General features: G+C 35.8%; 1 protein-coding gene across 6 annotated transcripts in view; it reads left to right on the forward strand.

Moving 5' to 3' along the window:
- The window catches only part of ZNF385B (zinc finger protein 385B), a 439136-nt gene that overhangs the window by 347121 nt on the left and 67565 nt on the right, over positions 1-24450 (forward strand). For 2 of the 6 annotated variants that reach the window (XM_023730519.1, XM_023730520.1), the window contains one exon: positions 21754-21792. The exons of the other annotated variants lie outside the window; for them this stretch is intronic. In XM_023730519.1, coding sequence (XP_023586287.1) covers positions 21754-21792 — 39 coding nt within the window. The remainder of the gene's footprint in view (positions 1-21753; positions 21793-24450) is intronic. 6 annotated transcript variants of the gene reach the window in all.

Here is a 24450-nt window from a genome sequence, read left to right on the forward strand (position 1 = left end):
GCACGTGCTGTCAGCAGCTGGTATGTATCCTTCCAGCCCCCTTCTAGAAGTTCACTATGTACATACTTACATAGGTAGCCAATCACAGTTGTCTTTTCACAGCTGCAGTCACATGATTACCACTACTCTGTAACTCACTTTTTTCAGTTATTAAAATGTCTACGTATGATTCTCTGATTTTAAGGGTTGTAAAAAATGGATACGATACTTTAATAATTTTTAAGGTAAAAATATGGTTTTTGTAATGGCTTATTAATATTGTGCAGTGCTTACAGATGCAGTAATATGCCTTTTTTGTTTGTTATGCATAACAATTAATCTTATGATATATTTGAGAAAACTCAAAGAATAATGCTATTAATGCAAGTTCATTTTTTTTCCCTTTTCGGAAGAAAGCAAACTTTCAATTTTCAGATGAAAATACTGTTTGGTTGAGGTGAAGAATGTAGCAAAGAATTACATGAGGTATTTATTTTACCCTCTCTATGTTATGTCCAGGATATTTGCTAGAAAGAAAGAGAGCCCTTCTAGTAATATACTAAAAATTAAGTCATTTCAAGAGGGACCCTCTATTGTAAAGAGAGAAATATATAGGATGAGTGGCCTACTTATGATTTTTCACTGTGAGTTGCAGTTTAAATTACTCTAATCCTTTTATTATAGGCTTTTCCATTCAAGCATCCAACTCACCCAATAGATTTCCTAGGGCAGTTTCATAAAAGCCATTGTCCATATTTTCCTAGGAAAACATTATCATACATCACTTCAATTAAGTATAGTACATTATTGTATATATGTGATGTTTTACATCCTTCAAAGGACTCAGGCCTCAGAACATTTTAGTAGGTAATGATTATTATTCCTATTGTGTAGGTGAGGGTGAGGAAAATTAGTAAAGGAAGAACTGAGACTCGAATTGGAATCTTCTAACCTCAGAACTCATGTTCTGGCTCTTCAGCATCCTTCACTTTTTTGGCCCACACCACCTCCCGCCTCGTTCAGTGTGAACAAAGCTCCGTCAGAAATCTTTTGTGCTCTTTTCTGGAAGCATGATAGACAGTTTTCAGCAGAATCATTTAACAGAAAGAGGAAGGAAGTTTTTGAATGTGTAAAACAAACTTCTACAAACGATGTCTATACAGCAGAATATATTTTTTAAAACAGCTATAATTTCTTATTGGCACATTTTAAAAGTACTCAATAATCTACGTGGTCTTTGAGAACCAAGGTGAATGCCACCACACCACTTCATTTTTAACCAAGACTAATGTTAATAAATATAAGAAATGAGGTCTATTTTAATCTCATAATTATTGTCAGAAGAATGAAAACACTATATTCTGAGGCCGTAGTTGGAAGTTCTTGAAGTTTGAAATTTTGCTATTTTAAGTGGATTTTTAAAAGTAGTTTCCTCCTTTTTTTATAGTGAAGTATAATAATGTTGCATGAGAAAGATAACACGAAATGGGATTCTGTAATATTGTAAAATAGAATCCACGACTGTTCTCTGCTAAGTTATTTGCAATGAAGAGACTTGCATCACGGCTTTCATTTAGTGGTTGTCTTACCATAAACTCCACAACTGACAAAATCTCTCTTAGTGTTTTAATGAAGAATAAGCAAATAATTTGAGACCCTGTCCAAGTAGAGTTAGGAAGAGATGTGATGGGAAAGATGGAGTTTGGATTTTTGATAATTTTTGATGGGCTGTATGTCCAGGAAACACAACTAGAGAATGATGATGTTGTCTCCGTGTTCAGTTGTACTTTGGCGGGGAGTAGGGGGTTCTGAGTCACTTGCCGTCAACAAACTATCCAAACCCAAACACAAAGGTTTAAAGATCCAGCCTTTATATTAAAGCCTGCCTGGCTCCCGACTTTCATCACTGCTACCTCACCTTCAACTATTTGTCAGTCAGGGCTCAACTTAGATATCACTTCCTTCACACAAAGTCATCTGTGACTCTTCCAGGCTGATTTAAGTGCCCATCCTCTGTTTCCAAGGTACCCCTAGATTACCTGGATTATAGCAGTTGTCAGAACACAGTCTAATTAACTCAGTATCTTCCTCACTAGAATGACAGATCCTGAGGACAGGGACTATATCTTATTTATTTTTTATATGCTTGGTGTCTGGCACAGGTGCTCAATAAAACTCTTGAAAGGAAGAGAGGGAAGGACTCCAATACCTCGGTTTTCAATGTTTATGCTTCCCTCGTCTAGCAAAGGGAATACCAATATTTACTTTTATTTTCCTGAGAAATGTCACCTTTTTTTAAATATAAAGACAATGGCTAGTTATAAACTTTTCTCCAGCTTTAGTTTCCAGCATTATGTGTGTGGTTGATGTGGAGAATATGGCAAGTATCTACTATATTCCTTGTCCTAGGCCCTAGTCTTAGGAGCATTTAGTTAAAAATCAAAGTTTTTAGTTACTGAAGATATACTATGTACACAAAATAGTACTGGGTTGGAGAAGAGGATAAGCAAAGGAAATAAAGTAAAGATAAATTTGTGCCCAAGAATCTTAGAAGACATAGAATAACTAGAAAAAGGCACGGTAAGAAAAACCAATAAACACAGGCAAAGTGAAAACTAATTGTTACCAAACTTTGAATATAGTTGTCAAGAAAGGCCAGAAAAATGATTTTTTTGCATCTGAATAGAGCTATTTTTCATTATTTTGTTATTCACTTTTCTTTATGTTTGCCAAATACTCCATGGTCATCCTTTAATTATTATACATAATGTTTTGGGCACTGCCAAAATATATACATTAGAATCAGCCTCCTTTACTGTGAAGCCGATTTTTATCTTTGTTCACAAACAACTGGGATAATACCTGGTATTTTATTCTGCTTAAGAAGAGACTTTTTTAGAATTGAAATAAATTGCATACTTACCAAGATGGATAATATTTACTTAATATAAAATAAATCCATTTAGAAGATACACCCACACACATACCAGCTTATGCGATGTGTTTGTTAACAAGTTTCTTTTTAACAGCCGTATATTGTGTACGTGCACAGATGAATCAGTGTGAGTCTCCAGAGCTATAGCTTGAATCAGGGGCCGCCTCGGGACCACGGTCACCTGTCAGTTTCTTGCCGACTGACAAGTATATTACGTGCCTATTTATTTGAAATGTCTTCCTGAGTCCTGCCATGTATTTGCAACTGCTCCAGGAAAGAATGAGCACAGTGGAGGTCACTGCTGCTTTGTTGCAAGGGGCTCAACAATCTTGTTTTTGTGAAAAAAAATCTGATTTTTACTACCTACCTTGAAATTATTTCTCCCTGACACATGAACAAATATGTGGAACAGAACAGAGAGCACTTCTAAAGTCTCACGTCCCAAATCATTGTAGATTCTTTGGATCATCCAGGACAAGCTGTGAAATGATCTACATGTTTATGATTTATTTTATCATTTTAGACCCTTTGAGATTCTGGGTCATTTATAGTTGGGCAATATCAATGAATATTTGAATTTTTTCTTTCTTATAGTAGAAATAGTAATATATTTATCGAACAGGTCCAAAAGACAGAAATTCCAGAATAGAATCGGTGCCTGTTCTATGCTAAGTTATATGTGAGAAAGAGAGATGCATCACAGCATTCATTTAGTTATTGTCAAAATCACAACTTCTTTGTTGTTAATTCATGTCATGTTTCTCATGAGGTGATATTGCAAGGAAACCTGAAGTAAGCTAAGACATTTAGTTACGTTTACTTGCCTTTAATACCTTTATCAATCTACTGAAATCCTTTTTGAAAAAATATTTGAGTAAGTATTTTTCTTTTATTTTAATATTTTTCTTTAAGTAGTACACATTTTTAGAATACTTTACCTGTGATAATACAACCCAAATTTGAATTTTTACCCTTTGAGTCTTCTTTTTTTTTTTCATCTTAATAGTGTTTTGCTATCATTAAAAAGTTGTATGTTCCATATTTCTTAGGATATTAGTATGTCCAGCCAATTCTACTTGAAATGTCACACTTATCCCAGTCAAATGAAACGAAAATATGGTTGAATTTTTATTTTTTGTTAATGTGCTTTAAAATACATTGAAGGGTCATATTATTTATATGTCCTAAAGAAATATACAGTGTTAAAAAATGCCAAGGTGAAATTTTCCATGGCTACTCAAATTCAGTTGAGGAGGGAAAAGGATGAGATCTGTTATTGGTTTTACAGAAGTCAACAGCAACATTCCCCAGATCATTAGAAAAATATGGTTATAGTAAATCTTTGACATGTGGTACAGAACAAATGAGGATTTTGTATAAATATATAAGCATAGATTTTTTTGCCTAGAAAATTTTGTATCCCAATTAAATATGATAGAAATAAAAATTATGTAAATATGATCATTGGGAGAAAAAAACCACATAGCGACCATCTGCACTATTGTCCCGCTCTCCCCGTCAAACCACAAACATGTCCTTTGTAAGTTTAGCCGACATCCCTTACCTTACTCAGAAGCCTCAAGATTAAGCTAATGAAGACTTGGTGTTCAAATCTTCCTTTTCCCAACTCGCTCTTGAATTTTAGACTATATAGAAAGTATTTATATGGTATGGTATACCTTATGTATATATGTATGTTTGTTTGCATAATATGTGGCCATATTTGTTCTCTCTCCCTAATTAAATCATTAGGTCAGGGCATCTAGAAAAAGTCATCCATTCAACAACCGCTTGCTGAATGTCTATATGTGCCAGTCATTGTACTAAGGGAGGATTATAGTGACAAGCTGCTCACTGTCTGATAGGAATTGCTTCCTCCTCTTGTATAATTCGCTATAACATAAGAGAAGATTCTGCTCATACTGAATAATCAATTCAGTTGATAATAGCTGCCGAGAAAGGTCATCTGAAGACCTCAACAGGCCATGTGGGGTAAGGGAACACAGGGTTTCAGGAGCCTATGAAAAGGGGCATCTGCAGTCACCCCATGCTATGTCCTCTTGCGTGTCCCTTTCATTATCCTAGTCTCAACCTCACATGGCTCTGGGGCCTCCTCTTCAGTGCTAGAGTTTCAAGGATTATGTGTACTTGGAGGGTACATCAGATTTTCTGGCAAGACAGGTCTTCAGTCTTGGCATTGTCCCAGGTCAGCATTTTTTAAGAGTAGAGTCAACTTGGAAAAAGTGTCTATGTCAGGCCCTCTTTTTAAAATTTTTATCTTAGCTAATATTCTTAACAAATCTCCAGTTAATTAAAAAAGCAAAAGAAACTAACAACAACCCTGTTCTTAGCTTCTCTCAGTGACTAAGCCTTTATGTGGCTGTGGTGATGTAGGAGAGCTTAATAAAGATAAAAATGTAACAAAATATTATTGTACAAAACATTCCCTCAGTTCTAGAAAAAGTATTTCTAAATTGGTTGCTCTATAAACATTAGTTGATGGTGGTGTTCCCTGAGAAACCTTTATCAAATGCTTGGGAATCCATACAATAGTACAGACCCTTTCCCCCCACTCCCACTAGACTCTGGTGTTCAGAGTTAAGTCTCAAGTCCTTTGCTGGGTGAGGGAGGGGACACACCATGCTTTGAAATATTCCTTCTAGTCCTTGAACTTTTATAGTTGCCATTCAGGATACTAAAGATGAATTGGAGTGCTGTTTAGCAATCTGTGAAGTTTCAGCATCTTTGTGGGGTCAGTAGGAATCTTGGGGAAAAAAAACTTTTTTTTACATATTTAGCTTTCAGTTTAGGTTTTCTTATCTTCCTATTTATGTACTAATGCTTGAAATAAGATGGAAAAAATTAATTATATAAATCATACCTTGTTTTCAAACAAGTACCTGGAACAGATATTTCTTAGTATCTCACCGATGAAGAGTCTCACAACTTTTGTGATGTCACCATTTACGAACTGCAAAGGACTAGAAAGGCAGGTTATGTGATAATCACAATAACCAGGCGAAAAACACCATTTTAGTAAAGATGATATTAAAATAGAAAATTTTGAAAGACCTGAAGCTATGCTGGAATTTACTTAATAGATTTTACTTGGTAACTTGATTAACAAACTTGAGAAAATATGATTGAAGTCATTGGATTTTTTAATGTAATATTTCTCTGATCTTCGCCTTGGGTTTCTGAAGTAAGTCTTCAGAAATGAGCAGAAGAGATAGTAAGAAAACATGTTAGAGACAATCTACAATTAAATCTTTTAATATACTCATGAAATAGGCTATGTGTATTATAGTTGTACCCTTTTTGCAGATCAGAAGATTGAAGAGTATAATCCAGTCTTCTCATTTCTTCAAGTAGACACCTTTGCCACTGAAAAGGGAAAACAAAAAGATCTAAATGTCAGACAGGCAAGAGTTGGTCTCCACCATACCATTCCTGAATTTAAATGTGTCTACTTCTCACAGGTTATTCGTGTGGTACGTATTTTTTAAGTACCCAATAAATCCTCGTAGCTCCTAAAGTCAAGTTGAAAAACTCTCCTTTGCAGTACATTCTATTTAGAAGATAGATTTGTCTTGTCAGTTTCATACTTATTTTCTCTTATTGTGAACACGATTTCTAGAACCAAGTAAAGATGTGAGCCACGCAGTAGAAAATACATCGATCTTTTTCACAGGCTTATGAGTTACAAATAATTTAGAGGTGCACAGAAATTCTCCAAAAATTAAAAACACGTGTCTGAGCCTAACTTTTTGTTTTCCTTGTTTAAACACCAAACTTCCATCATATGTAAGATGGTACGTTGTCCTAAGGATATACTGAAACCTACAAAATCTCCACTCTCCACAATGAGCAGAAGATATTAGGTGCTAAAGTGACTATTAATAGTCACAGCACATGGTAGATACTGAAGTTCTGACTTTTGAAGTACTTACGTTCTAAAGGAAGTGGTGGTGGCATTGATTTATTTAGTTAGTCATTCATTAGTTATATCCCACCTCCTCTCAGAAAGCCACTTAGAGAGTTCTCTCTGATCTCAGAAAAGTAACTCCACTAGATGTGTTCCATAGTAAGCTTCTAACAGCTCTACCTGCTTCATGCCACCAAGCAAGCAGGAACCAGGACAAAGGGGAGGAAAGGGGAGAGCAATGCACTCTATTATATATGGAATGAGCACTGGACTAGGAGTCAGAAGATCCAAGTCTGGACTCATTTTCTGCAATCTTGAGAAACTCACTTAACTCCACTTTTCCTCATTTTAAAACTAGGGAATGATAATACCTTCCTAGTCTATATCACTACATCATGAAAATTTGAGTTTATTAAATTATGGAGAATTGAAGTCTAACTGAAAATTTAGAAAATTTCTGGAGTTTATTTAGTGCTAGTCTGTAAAAAATCATAAATATATACTATCACCATACTATTTTTAATAATTTAAAATGCCCACAAACATTAAATAAGATCGTCTTTATTAAAGAATCTTAAAACCACAAAGCTCTATTATTATAAATATCATTGGTCTTTTTAATAATATTTCTGTACCTTTTGATCTCTCCTTCCTAACTAACTGCCTTAAACAATTCAAGTTATATTTATCACTGGGGCCAGCTTTATGCATAAGAGCAATCCTGATTAAGGTAGATGCCGGGGAGATACAGATGGCTAAGACCTAGTTCTTGAGTTTAAGGAATTTATACCTCGGTTCTGAAATGATCATACCTGGTACTTAGCAGGTGCTCCATGTTAGCTGAATGAGATAGTGGTAGGAAATGCTTAAAAATCAGAATCACTAGACTTCCTGAAAGCAGTGAAGAGGGATTGTAGCTGATTTTGGAGCAGCCTGGGGAAAGGGTATTGAGTGGAGGTTGGGAATAACCACACATAGTTTGGTTTGCTTCCATGTTTCCCTGTTTACCTTTAAGGATATTTAGACTTTAAAGGCTACATACAGAGGTATTTTGCCCCTGAGAACTGTGTGCCTATGATATGTTGTCAATGAGTCCCAAGACGTAAGATCATGAAGTTTTCTGTTATATATTTTACATATTGTTGACTTCCAAACATAGAACCTTTATTTTCACATTACTCATCTATCAAGCTGCCACTAATTAAAATGGCCGTTAAATATTTTAAACTCAGTCACAATAGTCAATATCTTGAATTATCCTTCATGTATTGATAATGGAAATTTATTCTAAAAATTCCTTGGATTTTTGGCTATTACTTATCTCCCTTTTCCTTACCTGCCTCCCTTTTTATTCTAAATTATATTACCAATCATATGAGAAGGACCCACTTAACTTGAGTTCTGAGCAGTGGCATCTAACTCTAAGTTTGCTGTTTATAAAAAAGGATTGATAGTTTTATATTTTACCCTAAAGGATTATATAGAGTATATGCCTTGGTAGTGCAGTGGTTAAGAGCTTGGCTGCTAACCAAGAAGGTCAACAGTTTGAATCCACCAGCTGCTCCTTGGAAACCTTATGTGGCAGTTCTACTCTGTTGAATAGGGTCACTATGAGTCGGAATCGACTCGAAGGCAACAAGTTTATACATATATACATACATACATACATATATATATATATATGAAAACTATTTTTTCTCAGAATACAAATATCAGCCTAAATAAAACTTTAAAAATTATGCAAGCTAAGATATTCATAGCTCCGTAGCTATTGAACAACAAAGAAATCTAACAGTTTTTAGAGTTCTCGGGTTTGGGGCGGAAGGTTTAAAACCGGTACATTTTAAACCCTTTCAAGTCCAAAAAACAAAAACCAAACCTGTTGCCGTCGAGTGGATTCCAACTCATAGTGACCCTATAGGACAGAGTAGAACTGCCCCATAGGGTTACCGAGGAGTGGCTGGTGGATTTAAACTGCCGACCTTTTGGTTGGCAGCTGAGCTCTTAACCACTGGGCCACCAGGGCTCCTTATATATAACTACAACTCACATTTTCCACCTCTGGGGTTTGGAGGTATGCTTTTGTAACGCTTATAATACGTGCTGGTATCGGGGCAGGGACTTCTGTAACTTCATAAGCCATAAGGAAGTTCGTTTCTGCCATGTTGCTGTGCTGAGAGGTAATTGCAGGGGGTGCTGCAGCCGAGAGGAGTGCCTGAGACTGGCTTTTGTCTCTTTTGCCTGCTGTACAGCGCGATAAGGCTTATAAGTAGTTTTACTGTTTACTTTGTATTATTGGGAGGGTGCAGCTTTTGGCATTAGACAATACAGACATACCTCGTTTTGTTGTGTTTTGCTTTATTGAGTTTCACAGATAACTGCGTTTTTTACAAATTGAAAGTTTATCACAACCCTATGTCAACCGAGTCTTTTGGCACCATTTTTCCAACAGCATGTGCTCACTTTCTGTCTCTGTGTCAGACGATTTCATTATTATTATACCTGTTATGGTGATCTGTGATCAGTGATCTTTGATGTTACTATTGTAATTGTTTTGGGATTCCACAACTGCACCCATATAAGATGGTGAATTTAATTGATAAATGTTGTGTGTGTTCTGACTGCTCCACCGACCAGCCGTTCCCCCATCTCTCTCCCTCTCCTCGGGCCTCCCTATTCCCTGAGACATGACAGTATTGAAATTAGGCCAATTAATAGCCCTACAATAGCCTGTAAGTGTTCAAGGGAAAGGAAGAGTTGCATGTCTCTCACTTTAAATCAAAAGCTAGAAATGATTAAGCTTAGTGAGGAAGACATGTCGAAAGCCAAGACAGGCCGAAAGCTACGCCTCTTGCACCAAACAGTTAGCCAAGTTGTGAATGCAAAGGAAGAGTTCTTGAAGGAAATTAAAAGGGCTACTCCAGTGAACGTGCAAATGATAAGAAAGTGAAACAGCCTTATTGCTGATATGGAGAAAGTTTTAGTGGTCTGGAGAGAAGATCAAACCAGTCACAACATTCCCTTAAGCCATAGCCTAATCCAGGGCAAAGCCCTAACTCTCTTCAATTCTGTGAAGGCTGAGAGAGGTGAGGAAGCTGCAGGAAAAAAGTTTGAAGCTAGCAGAGTTTGGTTGGCTCATGAGGTTTCAGGAGAAAAGCCATCTCCATAACATAAAAGTGCAAGATGAAGTAGCAAGTGGTGATGTAGAAGCTGCAGCAAGTTATCCAGAATATATATCTAGCTAAGATAATTGATGAAGGTGGCTACACTAAACAACAGATTTCCAATGTAGATGAAACACCCTTATATTGGAAGAAGATGCCATCTAGGACTTTAGGAGCTAGAGAAGAGAAGTCAATGCCTGGCTTCAAAGTTTCAAAGGACAGGCTGACTTTCTTGTTAGAGGCTAATGCAGCTGATGACTTTAAGTTGAAGCCAGTGCTCATTTACCATTCCAAAAATCCTAGGGCCCTTAAGAATTATGCTAAGTCTACTCTGCCTGTGATCTATAAATGGAACAGCAAAGCCTGGATGAGAGCATATCTGTTTACAACATGGTTTACTGAATATTTTAAGCCCACTGTTGAGACCTACTGCTCAGAAAAAAAGATTCCTTTCAAAATATTACTGCTTATTGACAATGCACCTGGTCACCCGACAGCTCTGATGCAAGGAGATTAATGTTGTTTTCATGCCTGTTAACACAACATCCATTCTGCACCCATGGATCAAAGAGTAATTTTGACTTCAAGTCTTATTATTTAAGAAATAGATTTTGTAAGGCTATAGCTGCCATAGATGGTGATTCCTCTGATGGATCTGGGCAAAGTAAATTGAAAATCTTCTGAAAAGGATTCACCATTGTAGATGCCATTAAGAACATTCATGATTCATGGGAGGAGGTCAAAATATCAACATTAACAAGAGTTTGGAAGAAGTTGATTTTAACCCTCATGGATGACTTTGAAGGATTTAAGACTTCAGTGGAGGAAGTAACTGCAAATGTGGTGGAAATAGCAAGAGGACTAGAATTAAAAGTGGAGCCTGAAGATGTAACTGAATTGCTGCAATCTCATAATAAAACTTTAACAGATGAGGAATTGCTTCTTATGGATGAGCAAAGAAAGTGGTTTCTTGAGATGAAATCTACTCCTGGTAAAGATACTGTGCACATTGTTGAAAAGGACAACAAAGGATTTAGAATATTATATAAACTTAGTTGGTAAACCAGCAGCAGGGTTTGAGAGGATTGCCTCCAATTTTGAAAGAAGTTCTACTGTGGGTAAAATGCTATCAAACAGCATTGCATGCTACAGAGAAATACTTCATGAAAGGAAGAGTCAACCAATGTGGCTGACTTCATTGCTGTCTTATTTTAAGAAATTGCCACAGCCACCCCAACCTTCAGCAACCACCACCCTGATCAGTCAGCAGCCATCAACATCAATGCAAGACCCTCCACAAAGATTACAAAAAGATTACAACTTGCTGAGGGCTCAGATGATGGTTAGCATTTTTTAGCAATAAAATATTTTTTAATTAAAGTATGTACATTTTTTTAAGACATAATGCTACTGCACGCTTAATAGACTATAGTATAAACATTACTTTTATATGCACTGGGAAACTAAAAAATTTGTGTCTCTGGCTTTATTTCGATAATTTGCTTTATTGCGGTGGTCTGGAACAGAACCTGCCAATATCTCCGAGGTATGCCTGTATTTAAGTGCAGAAGTTACCTTCAGGTGAAATACGCTGTAAACACGCATCCTTGATGTACTTCATGACCAAAGGTACAAATAAGTACCAATTGTATTTTTTTGCCATTTGGGATTCCAACCAGCGAGATAAACCTTGTAAGGATATTTATGGTTTCCTTTGTGTTATTGGGCAGGTACAGTTTTCAGGATTAGGTAATATTCAAGTGAAAAACTTATTTTTAGGCAAAATACAGTGTAAGCACAGGTTACAGTGTCCTTGACATTCTGCATGTATGTTTCATGCAATTGTGAAGGATCTGGTTTCTGAGCTGTAAGTATGAGTTTTGCAGTAGGAAGTAATTTATTGCAGTGGCAATGTTCCCACGACAGCACTTCCTTTTGGAGCTTTAGTTTTATAGGAGGCTGAAATTATGCGGTGTTTCCCCTTGTGTATTCTCATATTGGTTTTGAGGTTCCGGAAGATTGGAAATCATTTACCTGTTAGGACGACCAGAAGATGACGTGGAGAATGCAGCCCTAAGAAGAAGCAGGCTCAAATAGCAATTATGTGCAGCCAGTATAGGGTACCTTTCTGTGTTACCCCATGTTTGCAAAAATTTCATTCAGTAAAAAAAAATTGATAAGACACAATGGTTTTTCCCTGCCTCATTCTACCTATCTTACCTCCAGTGTCCACTGGTATATATGTGTACCTCATAATATTTAAATATAACCATTTTACATAACAAAAGATTACCAACACTGAATGCTTCAGTATGCATTGCATTAGTGAAAAAACATTACATCACCAAAAAATTACAAACATAAAATAATTTGGTCATGAAAGGGTTAAATCAGTTTATAAAAGTTTCTTTATAAAAGAACTTTCTGGAAGGACAGGCTGTAACACACAGTTCATCACCCCTTGTGCAATCAGACCCTCCATTGTCTTCAGAGAGAGGTCTCTGCCTTACAAGCCTGGCCCCTTTAATGAGTAAGTAGCTTCTGAAGTAGCATCGTGACATGTAGATACGGAGCTCATTGAAGCTACCATCTGAGGAGCCGTCATTTTGTTATAGCGCAAGAGCAATACCAGAATTTCCTGGAAGTCGGTCATTGCAGGAAATTATTGGCAATTCACAGAGTTTCCTTTTTGTGTTTACTTCAGCCTCGAGGGTAATCACAAAAGATTATAGTCTCCATTTCCGCTTTCATATCACTGAAATAGTCTTCTCTGCTGAGAGTATGATTGATTTGCAGAGGCCAGCTTTTAACCCCAGCTTCAGGAAGTCCAATCGGACTGCAGTGAAAACTGCCAACAATTGATACTGTGGTATCGTTCTGTTGTGAGGCAGAGATTGATGCTTCCTGACTAATTAGACTAAATTTTTAAAATAAAGTGACATAATCTTCTCATGTTGTTAGGTATAGGTGTTTGTCTGATTTTAGTGGAAGTGTTAGAGGTTGGGGATAGGCAGAAGGGTGAATAAAAATTTCAAATCAGTGTTGTCAAGACTTTGAAACGTCCAAGCATCTTGATAGGCTGAATTTCAGAATGAAAAAAAAAAAAAAGAAAATAAAAACCAAACCCATTGTCATGAAGTCAATCCCAACTCTTAGAGACCCACTAGGACAGAGTAGAACTGCCCCATTCGGTTTCCAAGGAGCGGCTGGTGGATTCAAACTGCTGACCTTTTGGTTAACAGCCAAGATCTTAACAACTGCACCAATAATTCGGAAACATTTCTGAAAATTTTTACTAAGACCACTCCTAGTAAAGGTTTTCAGAAATCTTTCTGAATTATTCTTTCTATTCTGATATTACAATAGATTACAAATGAAAATGTTTTTTGCCTCCTAATATTAAAACTTTTCATGAACATTACCAAGGGATTTGGCATGATTCATGACAACTTGCTGTGTTATTGATGTAGATTTTTCTCCATTGTTTGATTTAGAAATCTTGATGCCACATCCATGGCCAAAATATAAGCAAACGGACGCATTTTTAACTTGGTAATTTCATTTGCTGTATTCTTTTTTCTCGATATATGTTTTACCCTATTCAGAACATAGAGACAGAGAGTGTTTTGTGTATATTTAAAATTGATTTGGTGGATAAAATAAGAGTTTTGCCTAGAAGTAACTATATATTTCCTTACAAAGCTAAAAAAAACCAAAAAAAAAGTTCAGTTTAAACTACTTTTGCTTTGAACTGTAGCCTCCTTGCAATCATGTAAAAATAGTTATAAATCAAATGGACAAATGTTAAATGTCAAGCTGTACCATTAACAGAGACTTATTCAATAAAGTAGTTATTGCTGCAGAGAGCAGAGTAAGGCACTTTATTTAAGCTCTTTACTTTACTTTCACAAGTATTCTATATCTTGTGTAAGTCCAGGGACAAACTTGAACCAAAAATGTCTTCTTCTGAGAAGAGCTAATACGTATACACATATACATAGTATACAAAAAGACAATAGAAAGATGAATATATGATGCAAAATTTATTTTACATCTCCTGTCCATAAAATCACCCAGGGGTTACTTTCCTAATTAAATGTCTAACATGTTAATTGTGTCAAGGTGAGCCTGCAAGGAGATGGCGGACCAGTAGTATCAACATTGATATAGCCATGACACCCTTGAATGGGACTCCAGGACTGAAGACAGGTAAAATACAGAATGCCCAATACAAGTTGAATTTCAAATAAACAATGAATTATTTTTAATATAAGTAATTCCCATGCAATATTTGGCACATACTAATACTAAAAAAAAATTTTGTTTTTTTAATCTGTAATTCAAATTTGACTGGGTATCTTGCATTTTTATTTGCTAACTCTGGCAACTCTAGCAGGAGACCAGAGTTCTGGTCTTATCTGAGGATTCTGAGGATTCCTAACCCGGTCACAAAAATTCTCCAAATCTCTTTCCTCATTTTCAAGTGAGGAAGCTGGACATAAAACAGTGGTTCACACACCAGTAGGTCTGGGACCTGACCTACCTGTTTTAACCGGAACTCAGTTTTAAGTGTTTTGTTGTATTGAATTCTTAATTAGGATTCGTTTTGGGGTGGGAGAGAGGTTCTAGGGCTAAAACTGAAACAGATATATATATTTTTTAAGTTTAAAAATGTAGATGATCTCTGACATGTTACCACTGTGTAATGAGAGTGTGGCTTTGAGGATTAGGAGTCCAAGATGTTTAGGACTGGACGTTTCAGATTTGTTGCCTTGCATTGAGCCTATGGGAATGAGCCTCGCCAGTCCTCAATTGTCATGTTTCTTCAAGGACAAGAAATGTGTTGTCTTCCATTTGGGGAAAAAATGTTTTATTTCTGCTTTGCTTTGCAGAATGAATAGTGCATCCAAACAGGCTCAGGTTTCCGTCTGTGGGGCTTTCCTTCTATCTTATACCTTTTTAATTTGTGTCACAGACCTGTTTCACCTCAGCATCAGGATATATCTGATTAGTTACTGAACAGCCTTTCAAACTTGGCTTTGACAGAGTGGTTTTGAAAGGATGTCAGTTAATGCATTTTGCTGTTCAGGAGGTGTATTGATTTTTAAATCAAGAAAGCTCATTACCTCCTCAGTCTCCTAGAAAGCCCTTGTAAGATTTTTTTAGCCCATGTGCCAGGAAACAGGCAAACACATCCTTCCTTACTTTTTTGGATTTGGAGGAAATGATGTATATAAGTATCAGCAAGTAGTTTTTGGTTACTTGTACACCATTTTTTTCTCCTAAAAATAAAGAATTCTATTTAAAAAATTTTATATATGTGTATATGATATATATATAAAACCCAAAAACCCATTGCTGTCTAGTCAATTCCAACTCATAGTGACCCTGCAGGACAGAGTAGAACTGCCCCATAGAGTTTCCAAGGAGCAGCTGGTGGATTCGAACTGCTGACTTTTTGGTTAGCAGCCAAGCTCTTAACCACTGCACCACCAGGGCTCCAATATTCCTCTGTCTCTTATTTTTGGCACTGAACTTTATGTTATGGAAATTTAGTCTGTGGACAAGTTTTAGGGATTGTGTTCAAGTCACCGTTTTAAAAAAGAACAAAAGGGCAGGTGAAGAACTAGGATCTGTCTTCTTTCTTAGATCTTGGCCTGTCCTTCCAAACTTCAGAATGGATCTCGTCTTCAAATGTGCTATGGAATAATCACTTCTCATGACCTATCCTCAAAGTAATCTCTATCTTATTTAGTATTTTGCACATTTATTGAAAAACTATTCTTCAACCCATATTTCTGAAATGAAGTATTTCTCATTTTATTTCACACTAAGGAGATACAATACTAAATAACATAGGAAACACGACAAATTTACTTTGGATTCTTTTGGTGAATATAGTTTCTATTCTCCTCATTCTGAATTGTATGTCTAGACACCTTTGTTGGTATTTATCTTTTGGTGAAGCAGTTCATTGCTACAACGTATGCCTCAGGCTCGTTGTTTATTTGTTGTTTTGAAACACGAATATATCTCACTGAGAAATATAAAGTGTAAATTGAGGGCAGCAACTTCCCTAGACAAAAAGCGTTAACAGTGTTTATCATCAATTTATTTCTTTTTCTGGGCTATTAACATTAACAATAGAGCTAAATTCTTAATAATTACCTGAGACTAGTTTTTAATTTTTCTTGAAATTTTTGTATTTTTTCTCATATTCTCTCAAAAGGGCATCTGACAATTTCATATGAACTCTATTTTACCTTACTATCTTTCAAATCTGTATGCATACATCGACCAAAAATTTTTGTTTTTTGGAAGAATAAAACCTGGAGTCTTGGAAATAAAATGAAAAGTGTTTCAGAATTTTCTTTGTATCCTGATGGAAAAACACCTCCTAATGGTTTCCAGTGACATCAAAGCATTTGTGTGTTCAGAAATGGAAACAAAAAAAGTAACGCACTGGGTTTACCTAGGAGACATAATTCAGCTCATTACCTTACTGCTTTTTCCCTACACTGAAAGCAGCAGTTGCAATTGAGGGTTAGAGTGGGCTGTGACTTCTTCTAATACATTAGATTAACTAGATAAACCTTTCAGTCTTCATTGTTTTAACCCGAATATTGGTACTTATGCCACAGAATTTCCGTTTTTTAGTTTCTTTGTCTACAGTTCTAATAGGAACATTAACAGCCAAAATATTGTTGAGTGTGTGTGTGTCAAATGACAGCGAGTGAACATTCAGTTAGGTCCCATGCCCATTACAGACACAAACTGAAAATCTTATTTGTTAACCTGAACTTTTTGAAATGTTCTTTGTGGTGGCTTCTTAAATTACCCAGCAGCATAACTACAGCTTTGCTGCATCACTTTTTATCCCCGGCAGCATGGAAAATCACCAAGCATGTGGAGTCAGCCAGGAAATGGAACATTTTACATTTGTACTGACCGTGTTTGTTACATACAAGGGTCTACTGTCTGAGTTGGACATTCGGCTGCAGTTAGGTACACAGATCTAATGTTATAGCATCTCCCATTAATAAAACAACTACTGTCTGATAAAGAACTTTAAAATTATTTTACTCAGAATAGTTTAAAAAATTATCTGTCCAAAAATGTTACTGGTTTTCCCCTAAAGAGAGAGATAGTGAACTACCCATCCATTTGCTTTTCGCTTGACTATTAGCTGGAAGATTAGCAGTTTGAACTTACCCAGAGGCACATTGGATGACAGGCCTGGTGATCTGCTTCCGAAATGTCACAGCCTTGAAAACCCTATGGAGCAGTTCTACTCTGCACACATGGGTCTGGGGTCGTCATGAGTCGGAATCGACTTGATGGCAACCAGCAACACCACCACCGCTTTTAAGGTTCTAAAAGCATTAAGGATAAAAAACACTATTTTGTTGTAATATCTTCACAAGCAACTGTTAGATCATAGACAAAATACGTACTTGTTTAAAAAACAAAAGAAGTAACTCGTGGTCATTTTGCTATTTGCTAACCAACTACTCAGCTAACCACGCTGGGTGGGTACAGAAACTCACTAGGAAGGGCTCCACATGAGACGGGTCTAGCATTTAGAACTCATGCTTGGAGAACTTCTCTATAATGTAGATTACTTTCATTTCCCCTTCTTCTTGGGGATATATATGATCATAGTGTTGACTCTGAGATCCAGTTGTTTTCTTGGTGCCTTGTAATTGAAGACTATCCTCTGCAGAACTCTCAGATACCACTTTGAAAGCTGAGGAGCGTGCTCCTTAATCTGCAGGCTCTCCTCATTGTACAATTCTGAATTCTCTATCAACTTCCCTAAATCATGGAGTGACATCCTTATTTTTACATATTTGGAATAGTTTTACATAAAGAACTCTCTGAATCACAGTGGTATTAGGAAACCATGATGTATTTAGGGGTAATCTGTGTTAAAATATTGTTTCTTTCCTATTCTCTTGTTTTATTTTTTTTCATGGTACTTACCACATTGTACAAATACCTTATTTATTCTATTAGATATGTAGGTCGATCCCCTTAACTAGAGTTAGGATTTTTGAAGGCTTATTCTCACTGTATCTCCAGCTTCTAAAACAGTGCATGGTAAGTATTTAATGAACTTCTGTTAAATAAATAAACTTTCAGGAAAATACAGTAAGTCTATGAACAAATTAACAATCATATTCATAAAAGTGTAATGTATTGGAAAGGAGAAAAAATTTCCACAAATAAAACTTTGTATTTCACCTGATATAAAACACAACCTCTAAAAAGGTTGCATCTTTTCCTGTCAGAGTTATCTAGAAAAGGATCATTATTTTGTGGGAGAAACACAAACTCCTAGCATTCTGAGTATGTTTCTTTCTATTCTTCCAAAATATAGAACCAAAATGAAATTTCTCCAGAAAAACTACTAGAAATGCAGACCTTAGTTTCCCTTTCAAAATACATAACAATGTTTTTTCCTTATTCTTGTCCCCCTCTTTGTCAATGGAATATAAAATTTTTGTTGAAGAATCCCAGAGATTCTCAAAGACGGCCTGACAACCTGGAATTTGAGTCAAAGCTATCACACTTTCTAGATGCATTAAAAATAATAATAATAAACAGAAGTAAAATGAAATGTTATTGGTTAGTTGTACCTTGCTCCCAAGAGACAAAAAGGGATAAATTATTCCACCAACATTAGTTTTTTAAATCCTCCTAACTACTGAATGGGGGTGGTGCCATGGTTAAGAGCTCAGCTGCTAACCAAAAAGTCAGCAGTTTGAATCCACCAGCCACTCCTTAGAAACCCTATGGGATAGTTCTACTGTCTCCTATAGGTTGGCTATGAGTCAAAATCGACTCGACAGCAACAGGTTTGGTTTTTTTGGTTTTAACTGCTGAATGGAGTTCCAGTGTGTCTTCTTGATAAGCCACTCCTTACATCCTTTGAAAATTAAAAAATACCCAGTGCTTCACTCTGATTGGTTGCCTCATTTCTGGGTCAACTTCACTTGTATTTTCTATAACCAGTACTCACCTCCAGTAGATGTGACTCTGGAATAGTAGGAAAAGATGAAATCCTAGGTTCCACTTAATTGCTACAGCAATCAGATACTGCCAGTTATCAACCACCCTCAAAATACTTAGCAGCCTAAAACATTTTGGTAATATAATAATAACAGCTTTATTGGGTCTGGGACTTAGATGTAATGTGACTTGTCTATTATTTTCTAAAGTGTGTGTTGTGTTACTTTCACCTTTATACCAACCAGTTCTGAGTGAGTGGTGAACTGTTTTGATGGGGTAATGATATCCCAATGGAAGAGGGACACAGTTGATGTTGTTGTTAGCAAGGTACAATGTGCAGTTTCAGCAGAGAACTGAAGGTTCTTAGGGGAAGCACCTTTCCAGACATTTGGCTTTCAGTTTAGTCAACAGTCTGTGGAGAGAGGTACATGCCATTTGTCTTCCTTTCAGCGGCAATGAAAACGTTCAGGTAGACCCTGTCGGGGGGCTCTGGGTAGGAGAATGCAGCACGGGCAAGGCAAGTCTCAGATTTTACACATCTCAGGTACAAAAATGCAGGTCTCACAGTAGCATGCCTTCCCAGTGTAACGACCCATATGCTTTATTTTTATTGAGCCTGCTAATTTGATTCCGAAATAATAAAAAGTTGTAGTATGATTGAAATAAGTTTACGAATCATATGTGACTGTTTATACTTCTTGATCTTTGAGAGAATTTATGTTTTTAATAGTCGTATCTGTTTTGTTTCTATTTAATTTTTCAAGAATTTGAAAAAAGCAAAATAGTAATATATAGACATGTGGTCTGAGTATTTAAATATGAAAGGCAAAATTTTTTAAAGTAACTTCAAAGAAATGTTGATCTTCAGTGATGCAGCTATCACTTTAAAATATGTCACTTCATGAATATTTGAAGTTCTAATGAGGCCCTGTTGTCACATTCTCTTGTATAAATGCAATATGGAAACAGGAAGGGATAAAAAAGTTGGTTTTTTTTCTTTTTTAATTACTGTAATTCCATAGTATCATGGTTAAAAAGTTGATGATTTGCCAAACTTCCAGAAAGCCCTGAGTCACCAGGCTTTCGTAGCCAAGGTCTGTTTTGCAGTAAATCTAGGACAAGTGCAAATGATGAATGCCACCTGCTAAAGTGTAACCTTTAAATATTCCTGGAATTTTTTTGTGTGTTTGCAAACCAAACATTTACAATGGAGAAAGAGGGAAGGACAGCCCAATTTTTTAATTTATGCTTTTCCTGAAGTTATACAAGAAGTTATCCTACGAATAAAACAAATGGGCCAGAAGGGAGAAAACTGAGGCCCATTTCTCCAGGAAACTTACACTTAAGCGTCAAGTAGACCTTATTTGAGTTGGCAGCTGCCCTCCCTGCTGCAGATGTTCTAGGAACACACCCATCCTTTCTTCCCCAACCCCACACCCTACAGCAGTGCCACACATGGTACCCATCATCTATATGTATGTTCCTTCAGTAGGGAACAGTATGGGCAGAGTTAAGAGCTTAGTCTCTGGACACACTTGCCTGAGTTTAAACTCTGGCTCCAGCACCCACGGACTCGAGGTGACAAGTTTTTGAACCTCTCAAAGCCTTGGATTCTTCATCTGTAAAGGAGGATAATTATAGTATCTGACACATGTGATGGTGGAGACTCCACAAGATAATCCCTTAATACAGTTCTGGCCCATACATAGTAAGAGCTTTGTAAATCTAAGCTATTATTATGATGTTCGTTGGTGTTATTAAAAAGCTAGAAAAAGGAATTTAAAAGCCAGTGCCCCTAGGAGGATAGCACACTGATGTCGCTGTTAAAGAGAGGACCCTGAAGCTTAAAGTGTGAGAAAAATCAGAAAAAGGGGAAAAGGACCAAAGTGTAGGGGGTAGAGAAAAGGAGATGGACCTTTACATGCCTTCTCATACCTCATTACTTTGCTTAATGGATGTTTCTTTTCTGAGCCTCCAGTTAAATAGTGTGTACTATCATTTTTACTTTTTTTTAACCTCTAAAACTATGTACTTTCTTGTGGTTGATTCATCTACCCATATAGCCCAGGACAGCATCTAAAACATACTAAAAACCAAACCCACTGCCGTCGAGTTCATATATCTTAGATACTCTCCTGTCTGATAGCATTCATCCTGCCTTTAGTGAAGGGATGCAGTATGTTTCTTTTCCCTGTGGCTAGGTTTTATTCGCAGCTGCATATTTTTATATGATTGCTTACACTGTGCAGATGTAAATTACTTTTTTGTATACTCACTGAAAGCAATGATCTTTAAACAAATTCACACAGATTTGTAGTTCCCATAATTTTGGTGAATACACCAAAGAGATCTGTTTGTTCTTATTTTTATATTGAAAATATAATAGATGGTGTGATAGGGTCAGCTTCATTAACTCATTTTATCAGTACTATAATATAATAGTTAATTTGTCCATATGTAGCCTCCAATTACCTCCTCAATTCCTGGTAACAGCCACAACCCCATCTTTCATTTTTATTACCTACCGGTTAATTGCACTAATAGGTTTGCTTTTCATTTCTACATAATTTTTATTAGAGAAAGTGGCAAGTGTTAACTCTTGCTGCTTTTTAGTTAGTAAGCATTTTAAGGTTTTTAATCAGAGATGAGCAAAGAAAATGAATTTTTTTATGTTTTGTATAAATGTGCTTACTAGACTCAAAATTCCAGATGACTACTTCTAACTTTTACTTTTTTAGAAAAGAAGAGGCTTATTTGGGACCAATAAATTCTGCCAGGTAAGGTATGTTGGTAGCTAAAGCTGCGTGGTAGTTTTTTTTTTCCTTTTCCCATTAAAAAAAAAAAACCTTCTGTGAGTTGTAATATTATCTACCAATGAGTCATAATTTTCTCAATCCACAGAGAGCTTTCTTGTGCAATGTGAACTAACATGAGCTAATTTTATATGACTGTGTAATAAGGCATTTTTTTCATTTAAAAGTTATATAATGTACACATTTTCATGAAGATGTTTTAAAGCACTTATTTATTTTTAACAGTCAAATGTCTGGGAAATGCCAGTTGAATCTCTGAAAATGAGAATTTCTGGTGTGCTTGCAATATCTCTACTTATTTACCTGAGTATTCTATATATGAAATTATGATACAGATACCTATTTTTATGATACTAAATTGAATCACTTGCATTTATCGCATTTTAGAATTTATGAGAATATTTTTATTCATACTGAATGTTTCATTCATCCTGAAAACTGGTGATTGAATAAAAGAATTACCATTGATTTAGTTAAACATATCTCATTATGATTACAGAGAACTGATATTGCATTTGTGGAGGAAAAGAATTAAACCTAATGTAAATTAACATTACGGTTGTTATTTTTATTTAGTTCTTAAGAGTATTGTAGGAAAGCTGAAACAAAAATTCAGGATTTTATCACTTTCTACTTAAATATATAAATATATAGCTATTTGACAACCTTCTCCATGTTACTGCCCAATCTGTAGCCCACTGAAATGACTCAGGTATTTGTCGTTATTGCGTCAGATGACAGTTACTCAAAACATCAGCTAAACAGTGTCTGTTTCAAGGTATCAAATGAATTGGCAAATGGAACATTCTTTTTCATATCATTAAAATCTTCTTTCAACTATATTATGTCCCCCAAATGATATTTGAATAAGAAATATAATCATGGAATGCCATGATAAACAGCAGAGGAAGATAGAAGAGATCTAGACAGGAAAAAAAAAAGTGGATCTCTTCCCAGAATGTCTATAAGGAAATAGAGAATCAGGTGGAAAATGATGAAAATCTTTTCCAAGTAAAAAACATGAGAGAGAAACTTTTAATATGATTAGTGGTGAATAGATCAAAGGATAGAAAGGCAGCAGGAGTTAATGGCAGGTGACAAGGGAAGACTAAGAGGGCTGTGCTGGTTTAGTTGATTTTATGGGGACCATTAGGGTTAAAATATAAACTAGAAAAGCCAATGCGTGTGAGAGTTCTACAGGAACATCTTTTACTTTGCATTCAGAGAGGGATGGCTGGGAACTGGCCTGCCTTTACTTTGGAGAGCTCTCAGCCTTGGGAGCACGGATGGTTTATTTTCAGGCTGATGTGGTGCAAATGTGACATTTGAGCCAAATAAAGCTGGATGAAGAATCATTTGAAAAATTATGTAGGCACCGAATGATTTCAAAAATTTTAAGGGATGTTTATATTCGAGGGTGGTGTTGGGACTGTCAACAAGTATCTTGGTTTACTAAAAATTTGGAACTAGATTTTTGTCAGATTTATCTTTTGTCTCAATGTTTCCACATGGTGGTATGGAAATAACTAGAATATGTGCATTTATTTTAGGTGATGTAAGTTTTCATTTTTAGTGTTAATTTTCAATGTATCTATTGAAATGAGTAATAGGAAAGAAAGTACGTAGTACTTTAAAACTGATTTAATGAATGTTATTGCTGAAGTTTTTAAGAAGTCAATTTTAATTTGATTTAAAGAAGAAATATTAATTATAATAATACAGTAGTATATGGAAATGACAAAAAAAAAAAGAGGTACACAGAAAACTGCTGTTTAGGAAATATTTATATAATTTTAGCCAAAGTAGTTCACACATTACCAGATGTAAAGTATTTTTCAGAGCCTGAGAACAGAAAATATCTCAATAAAATTCCCTTGTTTTTTAACTTTGCAGAACAATGTAGCTCTTTCATCCTGTCAACATAGTTAGGCTATTTTATTTTTAAGACTATCCAAATTGACTTGCCATCATCTCTCTTAATTATCAGGAAATACAGTTTTATGTTTTCAAAATGGATAGATGCCATCTAAGTGTATGCACTTGTGAGTAAAATAAAGAAGTAACTGAAGTTTTACAGTCTGACCCTTTGAGATTTCCTTTGCCCCAAGGAGAGGTTTTTCTTTATTCTCGTTTAATAAAATTTAATACAATCAATTAATGGCCTTGAACATAAAGAATCCCCAGATTTTCCAGTAATGATATTTTATGTTTAGTAGTTAAGCATAATACTCTTACAATACTTTTTTACTTTTTAAATTATCATACATAAAATTGACTTTTATGGGGTATGTATAATTTGTGTAACCACCACTACAATAAGGATATAGAACAGTTCTATGACTCTAGAAAAGTCCCCTCTTAGCATTTTTTTTCATTCCTGTTATAAGTGTCCCAAACAACCATAACTGTTCTGTATAGTCAGAATATAAGCTACCTTACTATTGGTAATTCTGAAATCCACCCTCCTTTCTAATGTTTTTAAGTTCTAATTTTGCACGTTGTTGACCTATAATCATGATCAGGAATGGTATTCATTTCTCATCCCTGTATAACTTCATCAACTAATCCAATTCTAAACTCTTACCTCGGGCTATTTCCTAGACAATGGTGTTGTGAATCTGT

The sequence above is a fragment of the Trichechus manatus genome, unplaced genomic scaffold (assembly GCF_000243295.1).
Source record: "Trichechus manatus latirostris isolate Lorelei unplaced genomic scaffold, TriManLat1.0 scaffold00037, whole genome shotgun sequence".
Lineage (NCBI taxonomy): Eukaryota > Metazoa > Chordata > Mammalia > Sirenia > Trichechidae > Trichechus > Trichechus manatus.